At 45.9% G+C, this 27902-nt stretch overlaps 1 protein-coding gene across 4 annotated transcripts in view; it reads left to right on the forward strand.

Moving 5' to 3' along the window:
- Positions 1-27902, forward strand: part of TECPR2 (tectonin beta-propeller repeat containing 2) — a 512189-nt gene that overhangs the window by 354543 nt on the left and 129744 nt on the right. For all 4 annotated transcript variants that reach the window (XM_078660212.1, XM_078660215.1, XM_078660213.1 and 1 more), the window contains one exon: positions 1927-2160. In XM_078660212.1, coding sequence (XP_078516338.1) covers positions 1927-2160 — 234 coding nt within the window. The remainder of the gene's footprint in view (positions 1-1926; positions 2161-27902) is intronic.

Genomic DNA, 27902 nt, shown 5'->3' on the forward strand with positions numbered 1-27902 from the left:
CTATCTTTTGAGGTCGAACACAGAAATTTGACTTGAAATATGGTCGGGATATTTTTTTATTATAGGCATAGCACAGAAGTTTACAGCATCAAGCCATTGTGTGAGTTATATTGACAATAATTATAAGTGCCTGTATCTCAATTGAAACCTGCGGTGAACGTTTGGGTATATATCTACTCAACAATGTGCCATGGAACTAATGCTTCAGCCATGAAAGTCCATCTGGATGAAGGAAGGAGAGGTGAGAACCAAAAAGAAGCAAAGCAAAGAACACAGAAAATTTCCCAGAAGTACCCACACCTAAATTCCGACTTATTTTTCAATAATATGCAAGTCCTCTCAATAATCAGTGTTTTTACTAGCTCATTTAGGGTAAACATATCTTGTGGACTGAACCATCTCAACAACAAACATTACTGCTTCCCAATTATTCAGTGGTGACCTCTGGACTCCCTCTGTTTTAGAAAGTCTCATTTAGAAAGTCCTCTTCAGGCTTGAGATTGGAGGACACAAAAATCTTTCCATCATCCTTAATCCGCAACCTAACAGGAAACCATTAGGAAACCTATATTCATATGGAGATCAGGTCTTGTTTAATATTCTGCAAGCCTCACCTGCATTGTAGGTCATTGCAGTCAGGGTAGATGTGGTTCTTGGATCCCTACAATGACAAATCTCTCTTTAGGACACCTGCTTTGGTCAACTATTTGGACAGGTTTTTCTCTCTTCTACTCCTTTCTGCCCAGAGCCGTAGTAACACTTGTTTGGAATGTGGGAAACTTTCAATGCAGCTCTTTATAATGCATATTCACTTCTAGAACTACCTCATTTACAAGGTGCTGTACCTCTCTTCAAGTCATTTGGGTGACAGCAAGTTACCTCAGAGTAGGGGGCGAAAAAGCTGCCTGCCAATGGCTGTACTTCTCCGGGCATATCTTTCCCTCTTCTCTGTGCCACTCCATCACTGAAAGGTCCCTCCATCAGAATCTGGCTCCAACAGGGTAGCTCTGGCATCAAACCTCTTCAAGCCCCTTGCTGATGCTGCAGTCACATGTGACTGGGCTATGACCGTTCTTATGCCGCTATTCCAAAATATGCAGCCATCGGAACTGGCTTCTATCTGGAGGCTGTGGGAATATGGAGATCGGGGGTGCCCCTCACTTGGAGGCACCGCTGCTTCCACAGTCACCACCACTCCCAACACCCCCTCTACCTCCCAGCACTGATATGTGAATCCAAGGATGGAGCCCTGCTACATCTTGGCATAAATGGGACGTTTTGGGAGCTTGGCTGGCCCTGTCCCTTTGCTGGATTTAACAAGTGGCACAGTAGTTGAATAGCAGTGCTGCTAGCAGTGAAGACACCTGTTGAAAATCTGCCAGCTTATGAACCACTGAAATGTCATCTGTATTTAGGGAAAGGAAAATGTAAGTAAGTATGTGTCCTATTAATTCCACAAAAACGTTGTTTTGTTGATACCTTTTGCTTGCAGTTAAGAATCTGAAATGCCTCGCTGTGTAGACTGTTGTGAGACTGTTAACGTGCCTGCACCAACCGGGCAGGGGGCAGAATTTTGAATTGGATTATAAAATTGCCTCTATAAACTGATGGCGATGATGCAAGGGTCTCTCTTGTTAAATCTTTTAGGTTTCAGTAGGACCAGTGCTTGTGAAGTCAAACAGACTTCCTTGCAGCAATTTGTCTGGAATTGTGTTATTTTACAATTTGATTTTTAAGAGTCTGATTTCTTTGTGTTTCATTAATGTTTGTTTTCGTTTTTAAATACGTTATTCAAACTAATAAATGAACTTGAAAGTTGACCTTGTCACAGGAATTGGCATCTACTGTATATATTCCTTAATATAGAAGGAACAGAATGTGTATTCTAGTATGAAGGATTGAATCCGATTAATGCTTTTTCCATAGGAGCCTTCCTGTGGCTTTGCCAGAGCAACAAAGATCTGTTTTGTGTCACTGATCAAAATTCACAGTTCCGTCCGTCAACAGTGCAGCTGCCGCCTGAAGTTGAAATGGTGCATTTTGCCGCCTGCCAGGATGCGGTCTGGGTGTTGGATACCTTTGGCCGCGTATTTATCCGGACTCTGTCTAAAAGTTGCCCCATAGGCATGCACTGGACACAACTGGACCTATCTCAGCTAGGTAAGGTTATGAGGCTTTTTATTATTTTGCAAGCCATAATTTAAATGTGATGATTTTGCTCTAAATTATTACTATAGTTCTCAAAATATGGGGAATATGTGCCTTAATGTGTGCACACTAATGCAGACAATGTCATCTGACTTTGTTTGCATGTATCAATAAGGACTAGCTAGTTTAGAAGGATATAGGAGACTCAGGTAGGTACGTCAAAAGGCAACAAGGAATAAGGAAAAACACTGTTTTCCTCATAAAGCCCTCACCCACCGACCTAGTCGGTGGCATGCTTCATCATCGGGCCCACCACGGTGGCACCGAATGTGCCCCGGGTGTGCTTCAACGCCAGGAGACTGCGGAGCTGGTATGTTGCTGAGTGTGCGGTGAAAAGAGTGAGAGAGGTGAGGTTTTTAAAAGCTATGCAGGAGGTCCCAGTACCCGAGGGTTGCTTATCTTTAATGAACTGGGCCTCTGCTAGCGGATAAAAAGGCAAGAAGACGTATTGGAGTGCTTGTTATGACCTCCAGCGTCTAGTGCGGTCTACATGTTTCAGCCAGTGCCTTGTTAATTTAAGCTGGCTTTCCTCAGGACCATTTGATATGTGAAAAAGTGCAAAATAAACTTAATTTTAAGTGATTGTTTGGTCTTTTGGCTATGTGTGGCGCTCGCTAAGGCGCTATAGCTGTTAGAGGGGATTCCCTCAAGCTTGACTACATATAACACATAGGACAAAGACAAGACGTACATGGTAGAGTCATTTCAGTATGGTATATTGTTGTACCACAAAATGCCGGCTTATAAGGTGGTGTGCGACCTATAATCGGCTATGGTGAGCTCATGGCACGTGCATGAAGCTGGTGAGGGTTTTAGCGAAACCGATAGTGTTTGGTGGTGAGCTAAAGAGCGTATTTACAAGGTGAGGTACAGGTAAGTGTAATACTGGGTCCTCACTCTGTTTTATCTTGTAAACAAGCTTCAAGGGTCGCCTGGCAGAGAAAGGTCGCACACCACCTTATAAGCCGGCATTTTGTGGTACAACAATATACCATACTGAAATGACTCTACCATGTACGTCTTGTCTTTGTCCTATGTGTTATATGTAGTCAAGCTTGAGGGAATCCCCTCTAACAGCTATAGCGCCTTAGCGAGCGCCACACATAGCCAAAAGACCAAACAATCACTTAAAATTAAGTTTATTTTGCACTTTTTCACATATCAAATGCTCCTGAGGAAAGCCAGCTTAAATTAACAAGGCACTGGCTGAAACATGTAGACCGCACTAGACGCTGGCGGTGATAACAAGCACTCCAATAAGTCTTCTTGCCTTTTTATCCGCTAGCAGAGGCCCAGTTCATTAAAGATAAGCAACCCTCGGGTGCTGGGACCTCCTGCATAGCTTTTAAAAACCTCACTGTGAGAAGTTGGCCTGATGTGCAGTGCTCACTATTCTAGTGATCACTATATATCAGTCCAAACAACCCTTATTGATGATTGGTTGTAAGTCAACCTTATAGACCAGCTATCCTAGTAGCATGGATACGAGCAGTCTAAGGCTAAGACTCTAGAGGGTGTGTTAAGCCAGCTGTTTTACCATCACATTACCCCTTGAACACCCAGTGAAAGGACACCACACAAGTGTTATGAAAATAAACAATGTATTTATTAGAATCACAACAACCCTGTACTCTTTATGAGGACAGGGTGCTAAGCACACAACAAAACTCTTATGAAAATACTTAAGTTAGCACGTTATACACAAATGCCCGAGGGGCACGAAAAACCATATACTCTAAAAGTGGAATGCGAAATTACTAGCAGGTAAGTACAGTACTAATAGGCTTAGGAATCGCTAGGACTTGACTAGGGAATCGTTAGATTACTTCTAGGAGACCTAGGGGACTCGGGTGCAGAGTGTGCACTCTCACGCGGGATGCGGGACAAAGTCTATGGAGGCTAGTAAAGGCAAAGTTAGTGTTCACGGGCGAACCCGACCTGGTAGGGAGAAAACGACAGTGGATCCTGACCCTTGGATAGTGAGGCTATGCTGGGACACCGAAGTGCCGAAGTTACCTAGCCCAGGGGCTGCAGCTGCATAGGTCTGAAAAGACGTCGGGAATCTCGTTGCCGGACCAGGAGCCTGGAAGAAGGAAGTTGCTGGCAGGCGACCAGTGAAGGAAAGTTCGATGGATCCAAGCCTGGATCAAGGAAGAAGGAAACCTGAAAGCAGAGGGGACCAAGTTCTTGAATCACTAGCCAGTGATTAAGTGGGCACCAGGATGGCACCGGGCGAAGTCACCGCAGTCAGGTGAGTGGGCGCTGCTGGGCTCTGCAGTCTCTCGGACCAGGAGGCGTTGTCGGCGACCAGGATGGAGGTGCGAGCTGTCCCACGAAGGTTCTTGCTGTCGACGTCGCTGGACCCAGGATTGGGCAACAAGTCTTGGCAAATGCAAGGCCCACGCGGTGGACCTAAAATGGCGTCTCAGCCGGACCAGGAGGGTCCAGGGTACTTCTCCGATGGAGGGAAGCAAGGGCCAGTCTGGAGCAACCAGACCAGCAGCAGTGTTGTCGTCGGGCGTCGTTCGGAAGGCCACAAGCCAGCGGGCTAGTAGCCAAACAACGCGGTGAGCAGCAAAAAGCAGAAGGGCCCCACGCCGATCGTGGAGATGCTGGGGGGCTGCTCTTCGGTGCTGGAGCTGCTCAGGGTGGGGGCTTCTCGGACCCCAAAGCACTCACCAGGAAATTACTCGGTGGGCTTGCTGTGCAGAAGTCGTGCAGTCTTGGCGATGGCCGGTCCCTCGAGGTCTCGTCGCACCCACGGTTCTCAGCTGTGCTGTAGAGGTGGGTAGAGGTCAGAGGTGCCAGGGAAGCCGGGTCTCGTCGAGCTGGGCAGTCGGATTCCGGAGGAAGGACGTGCAGCAGACCGCAGTGTTCTTAGATGGTGCCTGCGGATGCAGGGTGACTACTCCTTAGTCACAAGGGAGAATCTTGAGGAAGAAATCGTGAAGTCCTTTCGTAGAAAGTGGTATCTTGATTCCAAAGATGATCTGCTTTGGAAGGGGGCCAGTCTCTACCTTTATCTGGGAAAAGGGGGCTGGCACGCGACTAAGTCCTGCCCTATGGGTGGGACCAGGAGGGGGGTGGTTACACCCACTTCCTTGGCGGGCTTTTCCCCAGCACAGGGTCTGGAGTGTCCCTGGAACTGGTTCCAGCCAGCCTATGCACAGTGAGCACCGGGGTGCCACGTGCAGTCACCTTCCTCTAAAGCCCTGCCTACCTACAATACACAAAACCCTGTCTGGGACGGTGCTGGCACCGCCCCTGGCAGGAAACCCTTTGTCCTTATCTCCTGCTCTGGGAGGACTCCCAGCAGCAGGAGGGCAGACTTGTGTCTCGGTGGCAGCATCCATTTTGTGGATGCTAAGGCTCTGTCTGACTTTTAACCGGGTTATAGGCTACATGCATGTCGTGTCCCTCTAGAAGGGTGGAATGCTAACCCCGTCGCCAGAACTGGCGAGGGGTTAGTATTCCAATTCGTATGACACCTTACTCGACATGTTTTGATAAAGCGATACCAGAGTTGGCATTTAACCGCGAGGATTATAATGCACTTAAGAGTATATGGTATGCGATATCATAGAAACGGCTAAGGGATGGGTCCCGAAAGCCGCAGACAGGCTCAGCTCATGCCAGAGCACCATCTCACACGATTCCAAGCACTCTGCCTTCAGGATTGTTAAGGCCTGCCATAGGAGTGACTGATAGGAGATCTGTGTGTCCATTTTAGGGTTAGATATAGGTATACTATATCTAAAGCAAAGGGTGATTACACCACCTTGCCCCAGCTGTCAAGCAGCCAGTTGTGTCAGATTTGGATGGCCAGCCAGGGGTGGCATAATACATGCTGCAGCCCCTGGTAGGCCCTGGGTACACCTATGCCCTGGGTACCTAAGGTACACTGTACAGGGACTGATAAGGTGACTCAGTATCCAATTTAGATATGTACCTAAGGTACATGGAATCCATTTTACAGAGAGAGCAGTAGGCCTGGGGCCCTGAATAGCAGGGTCCCAGGTCAACTAAGTCAGAAAACCAGCAAAACACCAGGCAAAAAGTTGGGGGCAACCATAGTCAGGGATCTACCTTCCTACACTCACCTCTCTCACTCTTTTCACCGCACACTCAGCAACATACCAGCTCCGCAGTCTCCTGGCGTTGAAGCACACCCGGGGCACATTCGGTGCCACCGTGGTGGGCCCGATGATGAAGCATGCCACCGACTAGGTCGGTGGGTGAGGGCTTCATGAGGAAAACAGTGTTTTTCCTTATTCCTTGTTGCCTTTTGACGTACCTACCTGAGTCTCCTATATCCTTCTAAACTAGCTAGTCCTTATTGATACATGCATATATAATCCAGGGGATTCGGCCTAGCCTATCTAGTCCTCTCTCTCTTATTGATCTAAGCATCACTCAGCAGCGCGCAGCTGCGAGAGCCCTACCTACCCTCAAACATGGCCGAAAATTTTGGCCTCACCTTCACTGCAGAGGAGGTCAGCGAAATACTATCTGACCCCTCACTCATGGCAGACTTCAACATCTCCACCACTGTAGCCCAATCAACCGACTGGGACTCACTGACGGAGAAGAAGAGGAACAGGATTCGGACTGTTCTGCATGGTGTTATACTGGCACAATATCTACGCACCAACACAGCCCCCACTGGCCTTTTGGTCACAAACGCCCCCCGAATTTTCCTAGATGACGCAGCATTTCGTAAAGACTGGGCCCAGATCGCCTGGCACTGCACCAGGGACTGGTTAGTCCTCATCATAAAAACAGCCAAACGCCTATCAGATGCCATCATGATAGAGATCCAAGCGACAGAGACACATTTCAAAACCACTTTGACAGGCTTTAAGAAAAAACTTGATGATCAGAATCGCGAAATAGCAGAATACAAAGACTACTTATCCCAGACCAAAATCAAAAATTTCGAAAAGGATCTGAAAAGGTTCAGCTACTCCAAGACCTATCCGTACTCTGATGATGACTACACCCCTCCCAACAAATCCTCAGAGAACCATGACAATAGCTCCATTTCCAGCACCTCAAGCAACTCCAGCTCAGGATCGAATCAATCCAGAGGCAGAGGCCGACGAGGACAACAATGGCAACAACCATGGCAAGGTCCCCAAAATTATAACTTTGGTCCACCACCGCCCCACTTCGGCCACCCACCACCCCCATTCTTTGGTTACCCCCAAATGTAACCCCCAGGAAACATGCCCTTTTTCCAGGGAAATCAGAATCAACGATACCCTTTTTTATCCCAGGGCAGAAGAGGACGGGGGAAGAGGCGGAACCCGGGGCATGTCCAATGGGCACCGGAAGAGGAACCAGTGAGCTCCAACACCAGAAACAAAACAAGGGAACAACCGGGAACAAGCAAATAGGATCTCCATGCCCACTTGTATTCAACCTGTCTCATACACAACTAACCACGGAGGAAACAGAAGTGCTTAACAAAGGCCTCTCATTTGTCCCCACTACCAGACTGGACACCTTCAAACTACATGTTGAACTCGCCGAGTTTTTTAGGAAACTCAAATTAAAAGCATTTTTTGAGAAAAAAGATAATACCAACAACGATAGGGAAGACGCCCCTAATGAATCAGGCCTTAGACTAAAATCCACCTTTACCCCTCCACCGGGAAGTATTCCGGTAGAAATCCTGACATTCGAACAGGCAGTATACACAGAAGTGGAACAACTCCAACACAAAGAGACATTCAACAACCTTTCCAACAAAGACAGGAGCACCATTCAACGTCTACAAAATGACCCAACCCTTGTCATCAAACCTGCGGACAAAGGAGGGGGCATAGTCCTCATGAATAAAACTGACTATGACCAGGAATGCAAGAGACTCCTTGGTGACACCAGGAATTACAAACGCCTAAACAGGGACCCAACTGAACAACTACAAAACACCATCAACCTTCTGGTCAAAAATGCCAAAGACAACGAAAAGATCTCCAAACAAGAGGCGGACTACCTATGCCCCAGAGATACAAAAACCCCGTATTTCTACATAGTCCCCAAAGTACACAAGGGCATCACCCCACCACCTGGTAGACCCATCGTGTCTGGAATTAAGTCACTACTTGAACCCCTGTCACGTTTTTGTGACTTCTTTCTCAACCCTTTGGTTCAAAAAACTCCTTCCTATATCAAGGACACCAAACACCTCCTCAGTGTAATCCAAGACATCAACTTTAACCCTACCTCTGAATTACTAGTAGGATTAGACATAGAGAGCCTTTACACCAGCCTGCCACAGGACGCTACACTCAAGGTACTGCATGATGTCCTCATGGCAAGCTCCTGGGAATATAACACCCCCCTGCAGTTTCATTTTGGACTGCGCAACCTTGGCCCTCAAAGAGAACTACTTCGAATATGAAGGAACCTACTACCTGCAGACCAATGGAACTTCCATGGGCAGCGTTGTTGCCCCCAGCGTGGCAGGGCTGTACGTGGCACACTTTGAGCACACCTACATACAACAACCCACCAATCCGTTCTTAGCCAACATAAAAATGTGGTGTCGCTACATTGATGACATCCTCCTGATATGGGAAGGCAACCAAGAACAACTGGATAACTTCATGCTCTGGATCAACCATCAAGGCTCCTTCTTACGCTTTACAAGCACCAGCAGTTCCACTGAACTAGCCTTCCTTGACTTGACCATCAAATCGCAAAATGGAGGTCTCATCACGACCACCTTCTACAAACCCACAGCAAGGAACTCCCTACTAAGGTTTGACAGCTTCCATCCCAGACACCTAAGGGAGAATTTACCTTACGGTCAATTCTTACGCATTAGACGTAATTGCAGCAACATCCAGGATTACAAGTTGCAAGCCAATGACTTAACAGACAAACTCAAGGAACGTGGCTATCCGTCAAGGATAATAAACAAAACTTGCAAAAGAGCAAGGAATCAGAACAGAGAGGCACTCTTGGAAACCTTTGAGAAACAACAGGAAGAACCCACCCTGACCTGTGTGACTACCTACAACACGGCGTCCAACCAGGTAGCCAACATCATACAACGAAACTGGAAGATTATCAACTCTGGCACTAGGAAGTGGGATAAACCACGTTTTGCCTACAAAAGAGCTACCAACCTCAGAGACCAACTAGTAAAAACCAGACCTCGGCCAAACAAAAGTAGCAGTGACAACACCATAGTAAACGCATGGGGCCTGCCTAGAGTCACTGGCTACCAACCCTGCAATAACTGTAGCGTGTGTCACCTGACATCACCTTCCAAAACCTTGAACCTAGAACCTGGCAAGGTCTGGACACAACGGCAGTTCACAAACTGCAACTCCCCAAACTTGGTGTATTTGATAACCTGCCGATGCGGCCTAAGATACATTGGCATGACCACCCGGAAAGTCCGGACAAGAATGACGGAACACAGGAGCACGATAAGATGTGGCAAAAACATTAGCAAGCTCACAGATCACTTTCTAACTCACAACCACACCCCCAATGACTTCTCCTGGACTGTCATCGAAAAATTTGACAACACCACCAATGAAAAACTTCTCCTTCAAAAGGAACAACGGTGGATATATCGCTTATCCACACATACCCATGGCCTTAACGATGCCATACCATGGAATTCTTTAACTGTGTAACCCCCACAAGCTGTGTATAACATCCCTCAATAAAGCGATATCTGTGCCAGGGTATCTCTGCATGAGCGCCCCTGTCCTTGCTCCTCTCTCTCCCCTTATGGGAGCACCTTTCTGGGTGCATCCCCTACTGCGTGTCCCCCATGCACTTCGGTGCACTTATGAGTAGTTACCACCGTAAGCGCATCACTTCTCATGGCTATCACTATCACAGTTTTAGGCCACGTCATGCTGATAATCCATCATGACCTCACAACAATTGATTGGCACCAAGCAAATTTCGAGTGGCCCGCCCTCACTCCAGCCAATACTTAGACTTCAGTCGACATCACTGCGCATGCGCGACACACCCGCGCATGCTCACTCAATCAGTCCCTGAAGTAGCACCAATACGCATGCGCTGACCACCCGCGCATGCGCAATACCGCACACTACTCCATAGCGCATGGGCGCTCAGACCAACAATGACATGGCGATCAGCGCGCACCCCTCCCTCTCTTTTTACCACACACAGGTGAAATCAACCAAATAGGAAGTACAAATAAGAGACCGGATGCCCCATTTCCCTCATAACGGGCGCCGCGGAAGGACGAATAGGTCCAAGGAGGAACCAGACCTAAATTAGAACCACTACAGCTACAGACAGGGTAAGCAACCACCTTTTTCCCTACAGGTTGGACATATGTTGAACAACTTTTTATCCCAACAGGGTCTCTTTCTCTGCCAGGCGACCCTTGAAGCTTGTTTACAAGATAAAACAGAGTGAGGACCCAGTATTACACTTACCTGTACCTCACCTTGTAAATATGCTCTTTAGCTCACCACCAAACACTATCGGTTTCGCTAAAACCCTCACCAGCTTCATGCACGTGCCATGAGCTCACCATAGCCGATTATAGGTCGCACACCACCTTATAAGCCGGCATTTTGTGGTACAACAATATACCATACTGAAATGACTCTACCATGTACGTCTTGTCTTTGTCCTATGTGTTATATGTAGTCAAGCTTGAGGGAATCCCCTCTAACAGCTATAGCGCCTTAGCGAGCGCCACACATAGCCAAAAGACCAAACAATCACTTAAAATTAAGTTTATTTTGCACTTTTTCACATATCAAATGGTCCTGAGGAAAGCCAGCTTAAATTAACAAGGCACTGGCTGAAACATGTAGACCGCACTAGACGCTGGAGGTCATAACAAGCACTCCAATACGTCTTCTTGCCTTTTTATCCGCTACCAGAGGCCCAGTTCATTAAAGATAAGCAACCCTTGGGTGCTGGGACCTCCTGCATAGCTTTTAAAAACCTCACCTCTCTCACTCTTTTCACCGCACACTCAGCAACATACCAGCTCCGCAGTCTCCTGGCGTTGAAGCACACCCGGGGCACATTCGGTGCCACCGTGGTGGGCCCGATGATGAAGCATGCCACCGACTAGGTCGGTGGGTGAGGGCTTTATGAGGAAAACAGTGTTTTTCCTTATTCCTTGTTGCCTTTTGACGTACCTACCTGAGTGTCTTATATCCTTCTAAACTAGCTAGTCCTTATTGATACATGCATATATAATCCAGGGGATTCGGCCTAGCCTATCTAGTCCTCTCTCTCTTATTGATCTAAGCATCTGACTTTGTTTGCCTGCAGACATTTCGACCTGCTGCCCAAAATCAAAGATTTCTACCTGTGGGGCTGTCGAATTGCCATTTTGAACTGCAGAGTTATATATTTAGGTCACGAAAGTCTAAAATTGTTGTTATATGAACTGTTGGAGTATGGTCCGCTTCATCATCTGTAATTCATTTTTCCCCTATGTTGGTAAAGCTGGTCTCTATTCAATATTATGTTTTATTACATATGCGCTATTTTTCTTAAAGGTGCAGTCAATTGGAGCATCTGGTCTTGTCATGATAACCAGTTTAAGTCTTTAAATCAGCAAATCTCTTCTCCCAGTTCTCAAATTTATTGGATTGTGTAGCGGCTTTTAGGTCAAAGAAAGACTAGGTTTTCCACGGTACGATGGCTGAGGTATCACTTGCCTTACAAGAGCATGTAGATTCCACACCATCCCTCAAAAGCAAGTCTTAATGCTTTGAGGGTGGTACCTGGGAGGCTAACCAAAGTAGTTTTTTTACAGAAGATGTATGAAGGCTCAAAGAAACAATTTATTGTTATACTTTGGGCAACACATTTCCTGAAATGCAAACCAAAAATTGTGGCAACTGGCTAGCGGGGTTATGATGGAGAGGAAAGAAGGGTGAAGTACTTCCAGTAGAACTACTCGCATGCCTGACGGCTAGGTAGGTTGAGGTAGGCAAGTAGAAATGCTTGAGGGCTGTGCAGTTTGCTGATCACAACAGATTTCAGAAATATCAATCATACATGGTAAATAAAGGAGTGATCTTAGCTGTTTACGCACACCTTCAAGTTTTGCAGGGCATTGTGGGAAAGTGATTGGGATCAATGCAAGTTATACCACCTTGGACCCCTATGTGTGTTCAATTTAAAAACAAATGAGGGGTTGTTACTAAACTTTCAAAATAACACCACCACTCATACAGGTTGATGTTGGCACATCTTCTGAAGGGCTAGCTTCAAAGAACAGATGCTAATCAAAGTATCAGAATATTGAAACCAAGACTACATTCACGCACCACATACAAGACTTTAATACCGCCAGCCACAGGCCCAATCCAACACTTCAGTGCCCATTCAAGGGCCCATCACATTCATATGCCATAGGACGGAATCCCCAGCCAAACCAGCTCTCAACCAGTGCTTGTTTGTGTTTCTTGCCCTGAACTGCGCCCCCAGGGAAGCAGTGACGTGGTTGACACTGGAAGGTCAAATTTACTATTCTAACACCAGTCCTAGAATATTTGGGGAAAGAGCAACTTTCCCCCCCAAATACTTCAGGAAGCTTATCAAGTATTTCAACTCCAGTCCTGGAATATTTTGAGGAACGTTATAAATTCCCCAAGTATTTTTAGGAATGGTTGAAAAGTAGTAATTTTGAATGGCAGAAAGTGCTGCCCTGAGGGCCCAAATTAGGGCAAGAATGTAGGACTATCTCACCTAGTCATCGACCAGCTCACATATAAACACACCACAAGCAAACCATTACACACATGGCCAGGCATGTTGACCGTGGTTGAATCAACAACCTTTATAAATGAAAAAACGTTTAACTATGTTTTTCCTACCTGCCAAGCATCCGCCTCCATCGACATTTTGCGCATTAAAGAAAGCATGCCTATTGAACCTTTATTAATGGCTCCTGTAACAGCCACGTGAGGCTCAGGAATGCGTGTCTTTCATGCGCCTTTAGCACACTCATTGTGCTAACTCTAACTCCTTCTAGTTTGTGGATGCAAGTTGAGGTATGTCCAATACTGCCTTTCATGGCCCACATTCCTCACACTGAGTGAGCATATTATACATTTGACACTAAGGCAAACATGCTGTCGAAGACTGCTTAAGTTATCCAAAGAGCACTTCAAAAACTACTAAAGAGTTTTTGCCACACAGGTTACTCTGTGACTATGTGGCTTATGTTCTGCTCACTGTTCTGTGCAGGATGGGGCCTGTAATTCGCTTTTGGTATGGCGAACAAACACCTACCACATTCTGATGGCGGTTAAATATGTCAAGAAGGCCGTAAACAATTTGTACTGTTGCTTGCTTGTGTAGTAATGGCCCATGGATGGTATATATACATGCAGAGCCACTGAAAGGTATAAGTTATGGCAGCTCCACCTCAGTCAATTTTCCAAAATGTCTCTTTTGTATGGTACAACATAAAGCTAGTAGGAAAACAGAGGGCTGGCTGAGATGAGTACCGGGGACAGTAACAAAGAGTCTCCTACCTCTTTCCTTGCTTAGAACAAACTCTGCAACCACAACATGGTTGAGTCTTACTAGCTGTTGCAGAGATGTGGTCGGCAATGTGTTGATCCTGCAGCCTTGCCATGCCCTCCAAAGCATATGAAGTGGTGGCTGCTTCTGTAGCAGTAAGACTTCCAAAGACCGTCAACTGAAATTCAAGGAAAGACATGGATCTTCCTTCCCTTGGTGGTCTGACAACAACATGCTCATTGTATGTTGCCATCTAGATCAGGTGGGTAAACAGCTTCTTATACCAAGTGTGAGTTTTATGATTCGTATTGCATGGCTGAAGAACCTGGTCATTCTTAACCACTCTGCCCATGTACTTGTTGTTCAAGTGTACAGCAGGGCCAACTGACCCCAAACCGTGATGGAAGAAGTGCTCTAATCGTGGAGTATAGAGCGCATGTACACATCACGCCTATCAGAGAATTTGACTGCGAGCAGTTATTGGTACACAACAAAGCGCTCTGGGATTTTTTGGGCTTCTTACAAACCAGCTTCTGCAGGAATCCTTGGCTGCGACATCAAACTGTACCACATGGAGAGTGCTAGCTTTGAAAAGCTCACTGAACAGTTTTTTCTCCACTATAGAAGTTATCCATATTGAGTTTATAACTTTTATGAATGAATGGCTGGACAAGCTCCCACACAATTTGTATTGTGACTTCAAGTGTGGGAGGGCATCTTACAGGGTTTAGAGCGGAAACGTTCTCTGTATGCTCTCTCAAGCTATATACATAGCCTGTAGAACTTCCACACTGAATGTACTACTTGATGCCTTAGCAAGCTCTTTAGCTTAGTATGCACTGCCTGAACAGCAGCCTCCTTTTGTACAGGATCAAAGACTCATCAATGGGTACATTCTTTCCAGGAGTATAAATCTCTGGAAACCTGGCAGACAGATCTTCCATGACAGGCCGCCTTGTCAACAGCGTGGTTGATTCCTGGCAATGCAGAAGAATTATCATTGAAAGGCAGCATATGATCATCTCTGATCTTTTATTGTGCGAAGATGGGTGTTACCCAAACTGTTCAAGTAGACCAGTAGGACTTCAAGCTTGGTTTCTGCACTACCCCCATTTTGAGTGTAAGGCCAAAATAATTTCTCCAACTCCTCGCGTAAAGTTGGAGTGGAACGGTGTGCCCTAGAATGAGACCCAAGAGATCCTCCATGTCCCCTCAGAAATTTTTCGGAACGCAAATTTGTTTCCTGTGCAATTTATCAAGTTAGTCAACATCCAAAAAGAGATGACATTGTAAATCGGCAAAGATTGGGGTTGCACTAAATTTGGGGGCTGCCAAGAGAGCACTCATGGCCAGGCATGTTGACGGTGGGTGAATCAACAACCTTCACAAATGAAAAAACGTTTAACTATGTTTTTCCTACCTGTCAAGCATCCGCCTCCATCAAGTTTGCTGCTGCGCATGTCGGGTCTCTCTGGGTTGATCTAACCTTCCATGTTCTGCTCCGTTTTCCTTTTCCTCATATCTTGTCTCAGTAGCTGATCCTGCCTCAGAGCTGGCCTCCATAATGAATATATATAAATATGTAAATACTGTCTCTGTAAAGATTTCCCCTCATGTTTACCAGTTTAGCAACTAAAATGAGAAATAGGCAACTGAAACTTCTGGAAAATGACTAGTCAACCTTTGCTCAGGGCCTTCCACTGCATGAGAACATGTCACCTCATTTTTTAGTAACGTTAGATCCCTTTGAGCAGGAAACACATTTTTACTTTCTATCATCTGCAGATTATGCAGCAGATGGTAGAGTATGTAACAAATGGTGCATTTTGTATTTTTATTTTTAAATAAATTTGTTTTTTCCCAAAGGAAAACACACATTTTGAAAAAATATATATATGGCCGCCAATTGAGGTCAATCCCCTACCTACATCTTTCCTATTTTTTTGGGAAATTGTGGATTCCCCTGGGTGTTACAATCAGCACACATTTCCAAAACAATTTGGGGCCAAATGGGAAATGGTCCTTATGCCAAGAGGTCTGACCCCCTAATCATTTTATCTTTTAAAAAAAAATCTTTTTTACTTCCACTGGCGGCGCGATTGTGCCCCCAGGGGGAAAAACACTATTGTTTACAAATATTCTATCCACATGGGTATATGGCTGTTCACAACGAAAAAAAAACTCCCTCTCTAAACACAGGTTCCTGATGGCCTAGTGGGTTTCCGGGCTATGGATCGCAGCATGATGCAATCCACAACCAGGAAACCATTTCAGAAAGGAATTGTTGCCTCCCTGAAACCTGGGGAGGCATTGTAGCCCCTAACGCCCTGCCGGATGGCAGAGAAAGCCCTCACCTGCTGGCTTCTTCGCCTCTAATGGGGATCTGTGATGTCAGCGCGCCTCACGGCTGATGTCACCGATGGGGGAGAGGGATGTAGAGGGCTGAAGCAGAAGCAATTCTGCTTTACCCTGCAAACCCACGCCCCTCCCCCTTGGATTAAATTAAAAAAAGGAATCCTCAGCTGCAAGCACTAGAGTTTTCTTTAAAGCCATCTTAAGTGTCGTGGGATGGCTGTCAGATGCACTGGGGAGGGAGTGCGGGTGTCAGCCATTGGCCAGCAACCGCACGTAAAGGGTTAAGGTTTGCGAAACAGAACACAATATTGGCCTAGTTCAGAAAGGAAAAATGTGAAGCAACATTCTCGAAAATATTGTGTATTACATTGTTTTTGTATGCATTGGTAGTGGTATTTGATCAAAGTGTATTTGTACGCAGGGATACAGTTGAACACTGTCAAAGCAATTTCTAGTCTTTTTGAGATTTTAGCTATTATTTTTAGCATTTGTTAGCCACATCTATACTCGATGTCCTCTTTGCAACTTAACTGAAATGCTCCAGGTTTTTGCTCAACTGAGTCACTGAGGATGGAAGCTGATGTGGTTATGGTTCCCTGAACATTGCATCCAGTTCATGCGTTCTTGTAAATTCCACAAATCCCACTGATTCTCAAAACGTTTGGCAGTTTCAAATGATAACAATTCTGGTTGCCCCATATTGACTGAAGGTTGTCATATATAAATTCTATTCAGTCATTGCAAGTATTTAGGATTATTGCAAGTGCTCCATTCTTTCTTTCTCTTCACAGCAAGGGGTACAGAGTCTTTCACCAGAACCAAACAGCCTACTTTTTCTAGTATGGCCACATAAAAGTTGAGCTAGATAGAGTACTAGACATTTTTATGCCAGTTGGGATCTGAGATCTGTCGCTTGTTCTGTCAGTGCCATGTAGACTAATTTCCTGTTGCACTGGATTTTACATTGCTGTAACAATATTTTCAAATAAGGGAATACAGATTTGACCTTCCGCAATTCCCAAGATGGTTCCACCTTTAAAAGAATGCTCCTGTACATTTTTTTTTGGGATCCTTGTTGCCGTGACTTCCAGAAAACTTACACTATTAGTTCCTGTGGAGGGTATATATTTTCGTTGTAAATGCTGTTGTGTTCTTCTGCTATTACTTGTGTCTATAATTTCTGAGTGTGGTGAATGATCGTAGAAAGTAAAGCGATGATCCAACAGAACTTGAAAAACATGAAACTATACTTTCATAAAAAGAGTTTCTCCCTGAGGACCTATCCATCTTCTGAGAGGTAAAAGAGGATCTTAAAATGTAATAAACATTTTTTTAAACTCAACAGTCAGGTCATGCAGCATCTTTGACTTCACTAAAGAACCAACATTTGAACTTGCATTTCCTTTTAACTCATCCTGTCGGCACCAAACAAGATGCCTTTCACTTTTTTTGCTTTGTACATCTTAGCTGCATGGAGAGTACATATGATGGTGACTTGAGCCTGCTTACCAACCAGCAAAGTACTGTTCTGGAAGTTGAACTGCATATTTTCAGTGTGAGAGAACGTGGAGACCTGGAGTATAGATGATATGATGATGATAAAACTCACAAACAGTGTAGTTTAGACACCCGTTAACTCTGCTGGCTTGTTATGCTTAAAGATCCTTAACATTTACATTGATGCACTCTTTAGTTGTAAATGTGACTTTCAAATGCATATTCTTATGCACTCTCTAAAACACATCTCTACTCTCCCAAATGCGTGCATGCTAGTCGTTGTAGACATGTGCATTCTCGCTTTCAAGCACAATCATGCTCATCCTCAAACATAAATCATGAATCAAAAAGAGAGGTACTAGGATCCAGATTAAGGTCCAGTACCCGTGCTCCTCACTATAATTGACACGTCTATTCATTGTGAGTACTTGTTCCTATGTGGAGTGGGTATAGAAAATGTTAAAGAAAAGGTGTGGTTGGAATATATGGATCCAGGGGGATCTTCGTTATTTGGAAGTGTTCGGTCACACACCCTTGTGGGTATCATGCTTCATCATCGGGCGTTTTGCTCCTCGTGGGAGCAAAACTTCCATCACTTTTTTGTATTTTCCTATGTACAAATTTGTCCCTGGCATGCATCCATGTCAACTGTAAGGAGGGAACCAGCGACACCTATGGACTTTCCATTAGTAAAACAAACAAATCCCTGGTGGGCCTGTGTTGCCCACCAGAGATTTGGCTTTTGGTCAGCCTTTGCCTAAGCGTAGGCATAAAAGGTTTCCTACATGGCCTCCTTCAGGGTTCTCCCATTCTGATATTAACACATTATCCTAATGTACTCTCACATCTTTGACATCCTCCCCATTGAGGATTTCACCATGGATGATGACAACATGCTCTATGATGTGTTGTTTTGGAGGTGCAACAAATACTATTATGGAGACTTTGCAGGCAAGACCTTGTTTCATATTTCTGTTGCCTCTCGTACTAGCTTTATTAAAGATCTTGAAAGAAAACGTTAACACCAGTAAGTATGAAATCAGCCAACCTTCACTTGCTCAAAAAGTACAAGAATCTCCAGCAAGAGCCAATTTTTCAGAGGTTTAATACCAAGATTGATTCTGTCAATATGCAGTTTGCAGAAAGCATGCGTCTGCACCAGAAACTTCCGCAACTACTGACGAAGAGTAAGCAAATGAGTGAAAAAGATCTAAGCTACAGCTCTTAAGACAGCAAGTGCAACAGCGCTTCTGTACGAAATGATTGAGAACTTTGAGACAACCTTCAAAAGTTGTCTGATGACTGACTGTGGGACTGCAGACAAGACGTGAAGGAGGCCACTCGTGAAGGGCATTGAGTTCTAGTGAGGATGTTTATACCTCTTTAGATTCTGCAGAACTAGCAGATTCTGATTGTTACACCATACCTTTAGACACTCTTCTTGGCTACCTCTTACTTCTCTAAAACCAGACATCTGAACATATTAATCCTTCATGTCACAGGTTCTGGTAAACCCACTGTAGAAGAAATGCAGAGAATTAAGAATGAGACCCTGAAACCCGATGGAAAAAGCAGACATTCTGCAGATCACAGTTTATGGAGGCACACAATCTACTTTTGACACAGGTTTAAATCTTGTTGGCCCAACCAACAGCTGCAACAACTTTAATACCACGAGGGCCAAAGGCACTTTTACCATCAGAGATGAAGTCTGTGAAATAAATCATTTCAAATTTAACCTCGGATGACAATACTCAAAAGACAAACAGTGACTTATCCTTTGTCCTCCTTCCGTCACCCACTTCACTGGGCAGTGTCATAACACAACATCTAAATGAGTGGCAAAAAAATCACAGTTGGGTCTTAATTATTGTAAAATGCAGCAACTCGCTGTTTTTCAAGGCACCTCCGCGGGTTGTATCACCAAAGAAGTCTTCCAAATTCCATATAGCTGAAGTGCACAAGATGACTAGATCAGTGGTATAAAAACAAGTAATAGACCCACTCCCCATGTACAAGGGGAATCGGAGTATTTCTTGGTTTGGAAAAAAAGCCCAAAGAAGGAGCTCATAACAGTCCTGCATGAGTGTATTTCACAAAAGTGGCCCAAAAGAGAGTAATTGCCCATGTTAGCACTTCAATCAATTATTTCACCTCTCAAGCAAAGATAGGTGAAATAATTTATTTAGATTTAGATGTGCCCTGTGGACCTGATGATGGCTACTTTACTGGTGCTATAAGACACAGAAAATGCCGATGATTTGTAGTAGGTCTTACCCACTTCCAATATGCAGTGCTACCCTTTGATCTGAAGTCTGCCCCTCAAACATGTCACTAGTGGCAGCCCACTTCTCTTGTCAGAGAATATTTATCTACCTATGCCTGGACTATTAATTAATAAAACTCTATAATCAAATGAAGTGGCAAAGGACTTACAGATGCCAGTCTTCCTGGTGCAGCACTTTGGCTTACAGGCGAACCTTCTAAAGTTAGTGACAACATGTTTTCAGATCCTGTTCTAGATAGGAGCAGCATTAGAAAGAGCACAAGGGAAAGTATTTCCTTCAGAGGAAAGAGTTTTATCAATCTGGTAGAAGAGCCAGCTCCTCTTCAAAACACCCTGTCCAACATCTCTTCAAATATTCTCCCGTCTGGCTTCCATTGCATCATCCATCTTCAACAACCCAAGTGCAGGACTTCCCATGAGGCCGCTTCACCAAGTGTCCAGAGGATCAATGAGCTCAATGAAAAACAAGCATTGGCAAAGCCAATAGGTTGCACATGTGATTCCTATTGGCTTGGCCAATGGTTAGTAGCCAAGCTGCACAGCATCCCTGATGCGGTGCAGCATAGCTGAAGAATAAAAAATAACGGCGATGCTACGACCTTACCATGTCATTTGTTTTAGGCACGTGCACAACGCATACGTGGACCTACAAAATGTCACAGTCACTTTTTGTTACTTTTTTGTTAATGATCCAAGTTAGAGCTTTAATTAAAAAAAACAAGCAAAAGCTTTAAAGAAAAAGTGGGTGGTGGAAGCATTGGGGACAGGAGCAACACGGGGGTACATCTCGAAAAAAAACAACACCGAGAGCATGGGTGTAGGTGCGAATGCAGCATGAAGGAGGTGCAGGTGTGGGGGTAGAAGCAAAGATGGGTGGGAGGAAAGCAAACTGGTGAGAGAAATGTGGAGCTGGTAGGAAAAAGCACAAAGGTGAGTGAGAGGATCATGTAGTGTGCCGGAGTAGTAGAGAGAAATGCATGAAGGACACATCTAGAAAACACATGCACTTTTGGGGAGAGAAAAGAATAAAGTAGTGTTTGGAAAGCAAGCATTGGAAGACACAAATAATGCGTCCGTGCTCCAGTTGTGGGACAAATACAAGAAGCGGAAGGAAAGCCCACACAAGCTGACTAATAAAAAGCAAATGAGAGTGACAATCAACCCAAACCAGGCTGTAAGTCCACTGTAAGCTAAAGTCTTGCAGCAAACAGAGCATGCGCTGTCAAGACCTAGCAACTGAAACAATAAATTTAAACTCTCAAAATCAGCAAAACTTTCTCTGTCCTGGTGGTGCAAAAGACGGGCTTCTACCAGGTTGTCGTTTCAGCATGACCCTATTGTGTAGACGTAGTCATAGAAACATCCCTGTCTGCCTGGGAAGCCTATCTGGGTGACCTTTCTGTGCAACGTTTATGGTCAAAGAGGGAGAGCAACTGTCGCCTCAGCTAATTGGAGTCCAGAGCAGTCCACCTAGCCCTCAAGGCTTTCCTACCATCTCCGACGAGCAACAGCATTCTCATTCAGACAGACAACACAATGACCATGTTTTACTTAAACCAACAACGAGATTGAGACCTTTGTCCGACTAGCTCAGCAAATCTGTTTGGAAGCCCTAATCAGAGGTCAGACATTAAATACCAGCAACCTGCCAGGAACAAAAAATTATAAACAGATGTTCTCCACAGGTTAAAGTAGTTCTTCAAAAACATCTTTGCAGAATGGGGCTCATCCATCATTACATCTTTTCACTTCATCTCTGAAAATAAATTGGATATATTTTTCATTTAGGATATAGGAACTAAGTTCTTTAAGTAATGCCATTTCGATTAGCTGGTCGACAAGTCTACGTTCCTTTTCACCAGTTCCACTGGCCCATGCACCCATTTTAAAATATTGAAATTCCCAAGCAACAATTTTTTAAACAACTTTTATTCATGTTATGCATTGCCATACAGGCACACCGTTGTATTGAGAAAGCTTTTTTTAAATAAACCTTTATTGGTTTTTAGAGTTACATTAACTGAAAGCTAAATTACACTTTGTGTCTGTCACTGTACAGTTCGTGATAATACAGAACAAGTAAATGTCATAATGGTACAGGGGTTTAGAAACCTCTCCAGCATCCACATAACAACATTCACAAAGGTGAGTCACCATCAAGCCAAGAACTACATATTTTAGCATGCTTCCTACCCACTATTTTTCTATACCAGTTCTTCAAGCTTGGCACGGTGGTCCATGTCTCTTGTCCCTTCTACGACTGTCGGAGAATTGCTATCTCTCCATGGCATGCAATGTCCCTCTTTGCCCCTTTATAGTTCATGGCCGCAAGGGAGCCGACACTGCGCGTTTCAACCAACTCATCCAAAAGGATCATTTTCTGATAGATACATCTGCCGTGTGGATTCCTCACCTTGTGAATATCCCCTTGCGTCAGCAACATTCGGAAATTCTTTTTGTAGCTTCGCGCCGATGTGGATCAGGACGTCACAGAGGCACGGCACCACTCGCGACTCCGCTGACGTCACCGACGCCTATAATAGGCCCACGCCGGCGTGATGACATCAGTTCCCTTTTTTCCGCGTCGTCGACGCTAACGGTTTTCTGGGATCGTACTGTAGCTTTACAGTAACTTTGTTACTATTATACTATTACTGTGTTTATCTTTATATTCTTCGAAATGTCGTCGAAGAAAACTGGATTTAAGGCTTGCGGTGAATGTGGCAAGACTATGTCTATCACCGATCCTCATGAATGCTGTGTCTGGTGCTTAAGTACCGACCATGACGTCGAGGATTGTCCTTGCTGCAAGAAGATGACTCCGAAGGCTTTAAGAGAGAGAGAGAGACGAAACTCCTCGTGGCAAAACTTAAAAATAAGAAAGTTAAAAAGTCTTCGAAGTCTCGATCTCGACGGTTGAAGTCGAGGTCGAGGTCTCGTTCGAGGTCACGCTCGGAGTCGTCTTCGGCTCACGCTTCGAAGTCTTCGAGGAAGAAGCACAAGAAGAGGAGCCATGAGTCACGTCATCACTCTGAAAAGGAGTCTAGTTCAAGACCGAAGTCCCAAGTCAAGCTTCTGAGTAAGGAAGTGGAAGTTTCAGAGTCGGAAGATCATAACTCTGTTGGTGAGGCTTCACATCCGAATTCACCCGATTCTCAGAAGCAGGTCCATTCTCCGGTTCCATCCAATCCTTCTGTTCAGGAGGATGAAGGTGAGGAGCAGGGGGCTGGTGAAGTCGAAGTTCCGGTGCCTGCGGGTTCGTCGACCCCGGTTCCTGGACTCGATGAAGAGGTCGACGTCGTATCAACTCCACCTCCTGAGGAACAACCCAGAGGTCCATATCCTGATTTTCCAACTCCAGGTCAGGATCCTTCTCAGTTCCTGAACGCCATGTTTGGTGTCTATTCCAGGGCAATGTTCCCGTCTGGTGCACCTGTTGGTCCCACGGGTCCTATGGCTTTTAACTTGGGTGTTCCCCAGGCTTATGTACCTGCGCCCTTCATGCCTTTTATGCCGGCTATACCACCGCATTGGCATTTTCCGGCACCTCCTGTGTCGTCGACGCCGAAGCGTACGACGCCGACTCCATCGACGCCGATTCCATCGACGCCGATACCTACGACTCCGAGACAGGATTCTGCTCGACCTCGAGTGAAACAACCTCATCCGACTTCGGGATCGACGCCGGTCCCAACTCCGTCGGAGTCGATTGCGAATCCTTCGACTTCTATCACGAAGGAAAGATCGCGAAGAGAGGCCCAGAGACTTCTGGAGGAAGAAAGATACCAGTATACAGATACTGAGGAAGGAGAGTTACATGATTCTGAAGATCCTTTTGAGGACTTGGGTGAAGCCAGTGGACTTGAACTGTCCCCTGAGTGGGATTTGGCTTCAGTTTCAAATGTTCCTTCAAAAGATGTGGTTCCTTATCACACCGTTATTAAAAAGGCAGCGAGTTTATTAAACATTACTCTGCCCACTGCTGATTATAAACCAAATATTTTAACTGAGGTTCTTCATTCACACTCTTCTGTTATTGAACCTATGTTACCCTTCAATGATGCCTTATCTGAGCCCATCTATGAAGTATGGAAGAAACCTTTGTCTGCTCCTGCAGTCTCTAGGACAGTGGCGAGGAGGTACAGGGTTCCTCCGGGTGACCCTGAATTCTTGTCAACACACCCCCTACCTGAGAGTTTAGTTGTTCAGGCTGCCTGTTCGAAGAGGTCTGCTGGGGCTTTTCCGCAGGTTCCTGGAGATAAAGAATCCAGGAAGCAGGATCAAACGGCTAAGAAAGTCTTCTCTTCAGCCAGTATGGCGCTTAAATCAACTAACGCAACTTGTCTGATGGGGAGGTATATTCATGCCTTGATGGATTCTGTCAAGCAATTGGTTCCGAAAATCCCTGAGGAACAGAGGAAGGATTTTCAGGAGGTAATATCGAACACTCAGGCAGCTGCGAGGCAAGTAATCCAGAGTGGTCTGGACACTGCTGATTCGGTGGCAAGGGTCATGGGCTCATCCGTGGCCACTAGGAGGGCTGCCTGGCTTAAAACTTCAGAGTTCTCTGCGGACGTCCAGTCTGTTTTGATGGACTTGCCTTTTGATGGCTCAGGATTGTTTGGTAAGAAGGCTGATGCTGCCTTGGAACTTTTTAAGGACAGTAGAGCCACTGCAAAATCTTTGGGTCTCCAGTCCAGAGGTACTACTGGAAGACACTTCAGAGGGTTTGGCAGATCTTCCTTTCGTTCTTACAGACCATCTCAGCAGCAACCACAATAGCAGCAGAATACGCTGTACAAGTCGTACAGGGGCAGGCAAAGATCCCGCCCTAGAGGGCGTCAAGCTTCCTCCTCCTCTTCCTCCTCCCCTTCCCAACCCCCCTGCCAACGCAGCAAAGCAGCCCTAGATCCGCCATTCCGGATCATGTGGGTCCAGTGGGGGGTCGGCTTACACATTTTCTACAAGATTGGGAATTAATAACATCGGATCTTTGGGTTCTCAATCTTGTAGAGAATGGGTATGCACTTCCTTTCCAGGAATTCCCTCCCAATTACCCTCCTTGCCAGGGTTATTGTTCGGAGGACCACCTGCTTCTCCTGCAGGAAGAAGTCCTGGCTTTGTTCCGAAAAGGTGCGATAGAGGTGGTTCCAGAGCAGGAAAGGGGTCAGGGGTGCTACTCCCGGTATTTCCTGATCCCCAAGAAAGATGGCAGGCTTCGGCCAATCCTGGACCTCAGGATTTTGAACCTTTACCTGAAACAGGAAAAGTTCAAGATGCTCACAATTGCGCAGGTTCTTCAAGCGCTGCTGGAAGAAGACTGGATGGTGTCGATCGACTTGCAAGATGCGTATTTTCATATTCCCATCTTGAAGTCGCGCAGAAAGTATCTCCGTTTTACGGTTGGGTCACAACACTACCAGTTTGTGGTCCTTCCGTTTGGTCTTACTACTGCGCCTCGAGTCTTCACCAAGGTGATGGCAGTGGTGGCAGCTCATCTCAGGAGAACGGGGATACATGTGTTTCCGTATCTAGACGACTGGCTGATCAAAGCGGAGTCGCCGGAGAAGGTGCTCCATCATCTGCAAGAGACAACTCAGTTGTTGCACAGGTTGGGTTTTTCGATAAATGTACCCAAGTCTCACCTGGTGCCCTCACAGCGCAACCTGTTCATAGGTGCGGTACTGGACACTACTGTGTGTCGTGCATTCACTCCTCCTCAAAGGATTCGCGACATACAGGAAATGATTCCTTTGTTTTACAATGGAGCGGTTGTTCCAGTCCTGAAGGTCCTTCGCCTGCTCGGTCTGATGGCTTCATGCATTCTGTTGGCCAACCATGCACGCTGGCATATGAGGGCGCTCCAGTGGTGCCTCCGCAGGCAGTGGTATCAGCACAACGGAGATCTCAGGGAGTCAGTGAAGATCTCCAGAGAAACTGCAGCGGATCTGTCTTGGTGGAGTGTGGAAGGCAATCTGTCTCAAGGGAAGCCTTTTCAGATTCCTCCATCGGTTGCCACAGTGATATCGGATGCGTCCACTCTCGGGTGGGGTGCTCATCTGGGGGTCATCTGGGGGTCCTGGAGGTCAAGGGTCTTTGGTCTCCAGAGGAAAGGTTGCTTCACATCAACCTTTTAGAATTGCGGGCGATACGTCTGGCGCTCAAGGCCTTCCTCCTTTCCCTTCGCGGTCAGTCTGTTCAGGTCCTGACGGACAACACGACCGCGATGTGGTACATCAACAAACAGGGAGGAGTAGGGTCGCAGTGTCTCTGCAGAGAGGCTCTGCGTCTCTGGTCCTGGGTTCAGGACCATCGGATTTGTCTGATGGCAAATCATCTGGCCGGAGTTCAGAACGTTCGTGCAGACAGTCTCAGTCGGCAGTTTTCTGCCGATCACGAGTGGAGGCTTCACCCGGAGGTGGTTCGCAACATCTTTCTGATGTGGGGGACTCCTCGGGTGGACCTGTTCGCCACTCGCGAGAATGCTCACTGCCTGTCATTCTGCAGTCTCCAGTATCCGATGCAAGGAGCCTTGGGGGACGCGTTTCAGTTGAGTTGGAGCTCGCAACTCTTTTACGCGTTTCCTCCCATACCATTGATTCCTCGGGTTCTGAGGAAAATTCGCCAAGACCGGGCCCAAGTCATATTGTTCGCCCCGATCAAAATTCCTGTCCGGCTGGACAAAGGTCATACATACTATTGAGCGTATGTCTATCATTTTTGCGAAAGATCCCTGAACTACTAGGGACCCCTGTTTTTTTAATAAGAAGGGTGTGGTATTCAGACCTTCTCCACCTCTCCTCTCACCCGCCGCTCCGTCTCCCTCACAGGGCAGATCTCCTCTCTCAGATGGAGAGGCAGGTTCTACACCCCCACCTCCAGACCTTACACCTTCATGCCTGGAGATTAAACGGGGCAACCTGATTTCTTTTTCTCTCCCTCACGATGTGGTGGATGTCATTTTGTCAGCCAGGCGTGACTCCACTAAGTCCATCTATTCTTATAGGTGGTCTAAATGTGTTACTTGGTGCAGGGAGAAGTCTATAGACCCTTTGAGGGCCCATTTATCTGATGTTCTCCAGTTTGCCCTTTCTCTGGCACAGCAAGGGCTTGCTGTTGCCACGGTAAAGGGTTATCTTTCTGCGCTGTCGGCTTTTATCTGTTTGCCTGACCAGCCTTCTCTTTTTAAATCTCCTATAGTTTTAAGGTTTTTGAAGGGCCTCACAAATAAGTTCCCTTCTACCCCTTTTATTGTGCCTCAGTGGGAATTAAATCTTGTTTTGACATTTTTGATGGGTGCTCCTTTTGAGCCTCTTCACAAATGTCCTGTGAGGCTTCTGACTTTCAAAACGGTTTTCTTCGTTGCAATAACCTCGGCAAGGAGGGTAAGTGAGCTTCAAGCTCTTAGTCACAAGCCCCCTTTCTTGTCCATTCATGCTGATCGAATGGTTCTTAGGACCAGGGCTGCTTTTCTGCCAAAGGTGGTGACTTCTTTCCACCTTGGTCAATCCATTACCCTTCCTACCTTTTATCCTCCCCCACACCCTTCCAAGGAGGAGGAGAGATTACACCGTCTTGACCCCAAGAGGGCGGTGTCTTTTTACCTGGACAGGACTAAAGACTGTCGTTTGGATGACCAGCTCTTTATTGGCTTTGCTGGCTGCAAGAAAGGAAGAGCGGTCCATAAGAGGACTTTGTCAAGATGGATCGTCCTCTGTATTAAGATCTGCTACTCTTTGGCCGTTAAGGAACCTCCAGAGGGTATTAGGGCTCATTCTACGAGAGCTAAATCATCAACCTCAGTGTTGGCTAGAGGTGTGCCTGTTGAGGATATTTGTAGAGCGGCAACTTGGTCTTCCCTCCACACTTTCGCGAAGCATTACTGCTTGGATTCCGAGGTGAGGAGGGAAGGTCATTTTGCACGCTCTGTCCTTCAGGATTTCCTGGTCTAGAAGAGTGGACACCCTCCTCCGGGAGTGGGGACTGCTGTGGGACTCTATTCACAAGGTGAGGAATCCACACGGCAGATGTATCTATCAGAAGAACAAGTTAC

Source organism: Lissotriton helveticus, chromosome 9, assembly GCF_964261635.1.
Source record: "Lissotriton helveticus chromosome 9, aLisHel1.1, whole genome shotgun sequence".
Taxonomy (NCBI): Eukaryota; Metazoa; Chordata; class Amphibia; order Caudata; family Salamandridae; genus Lissotriton; species Lissotriton helveticus.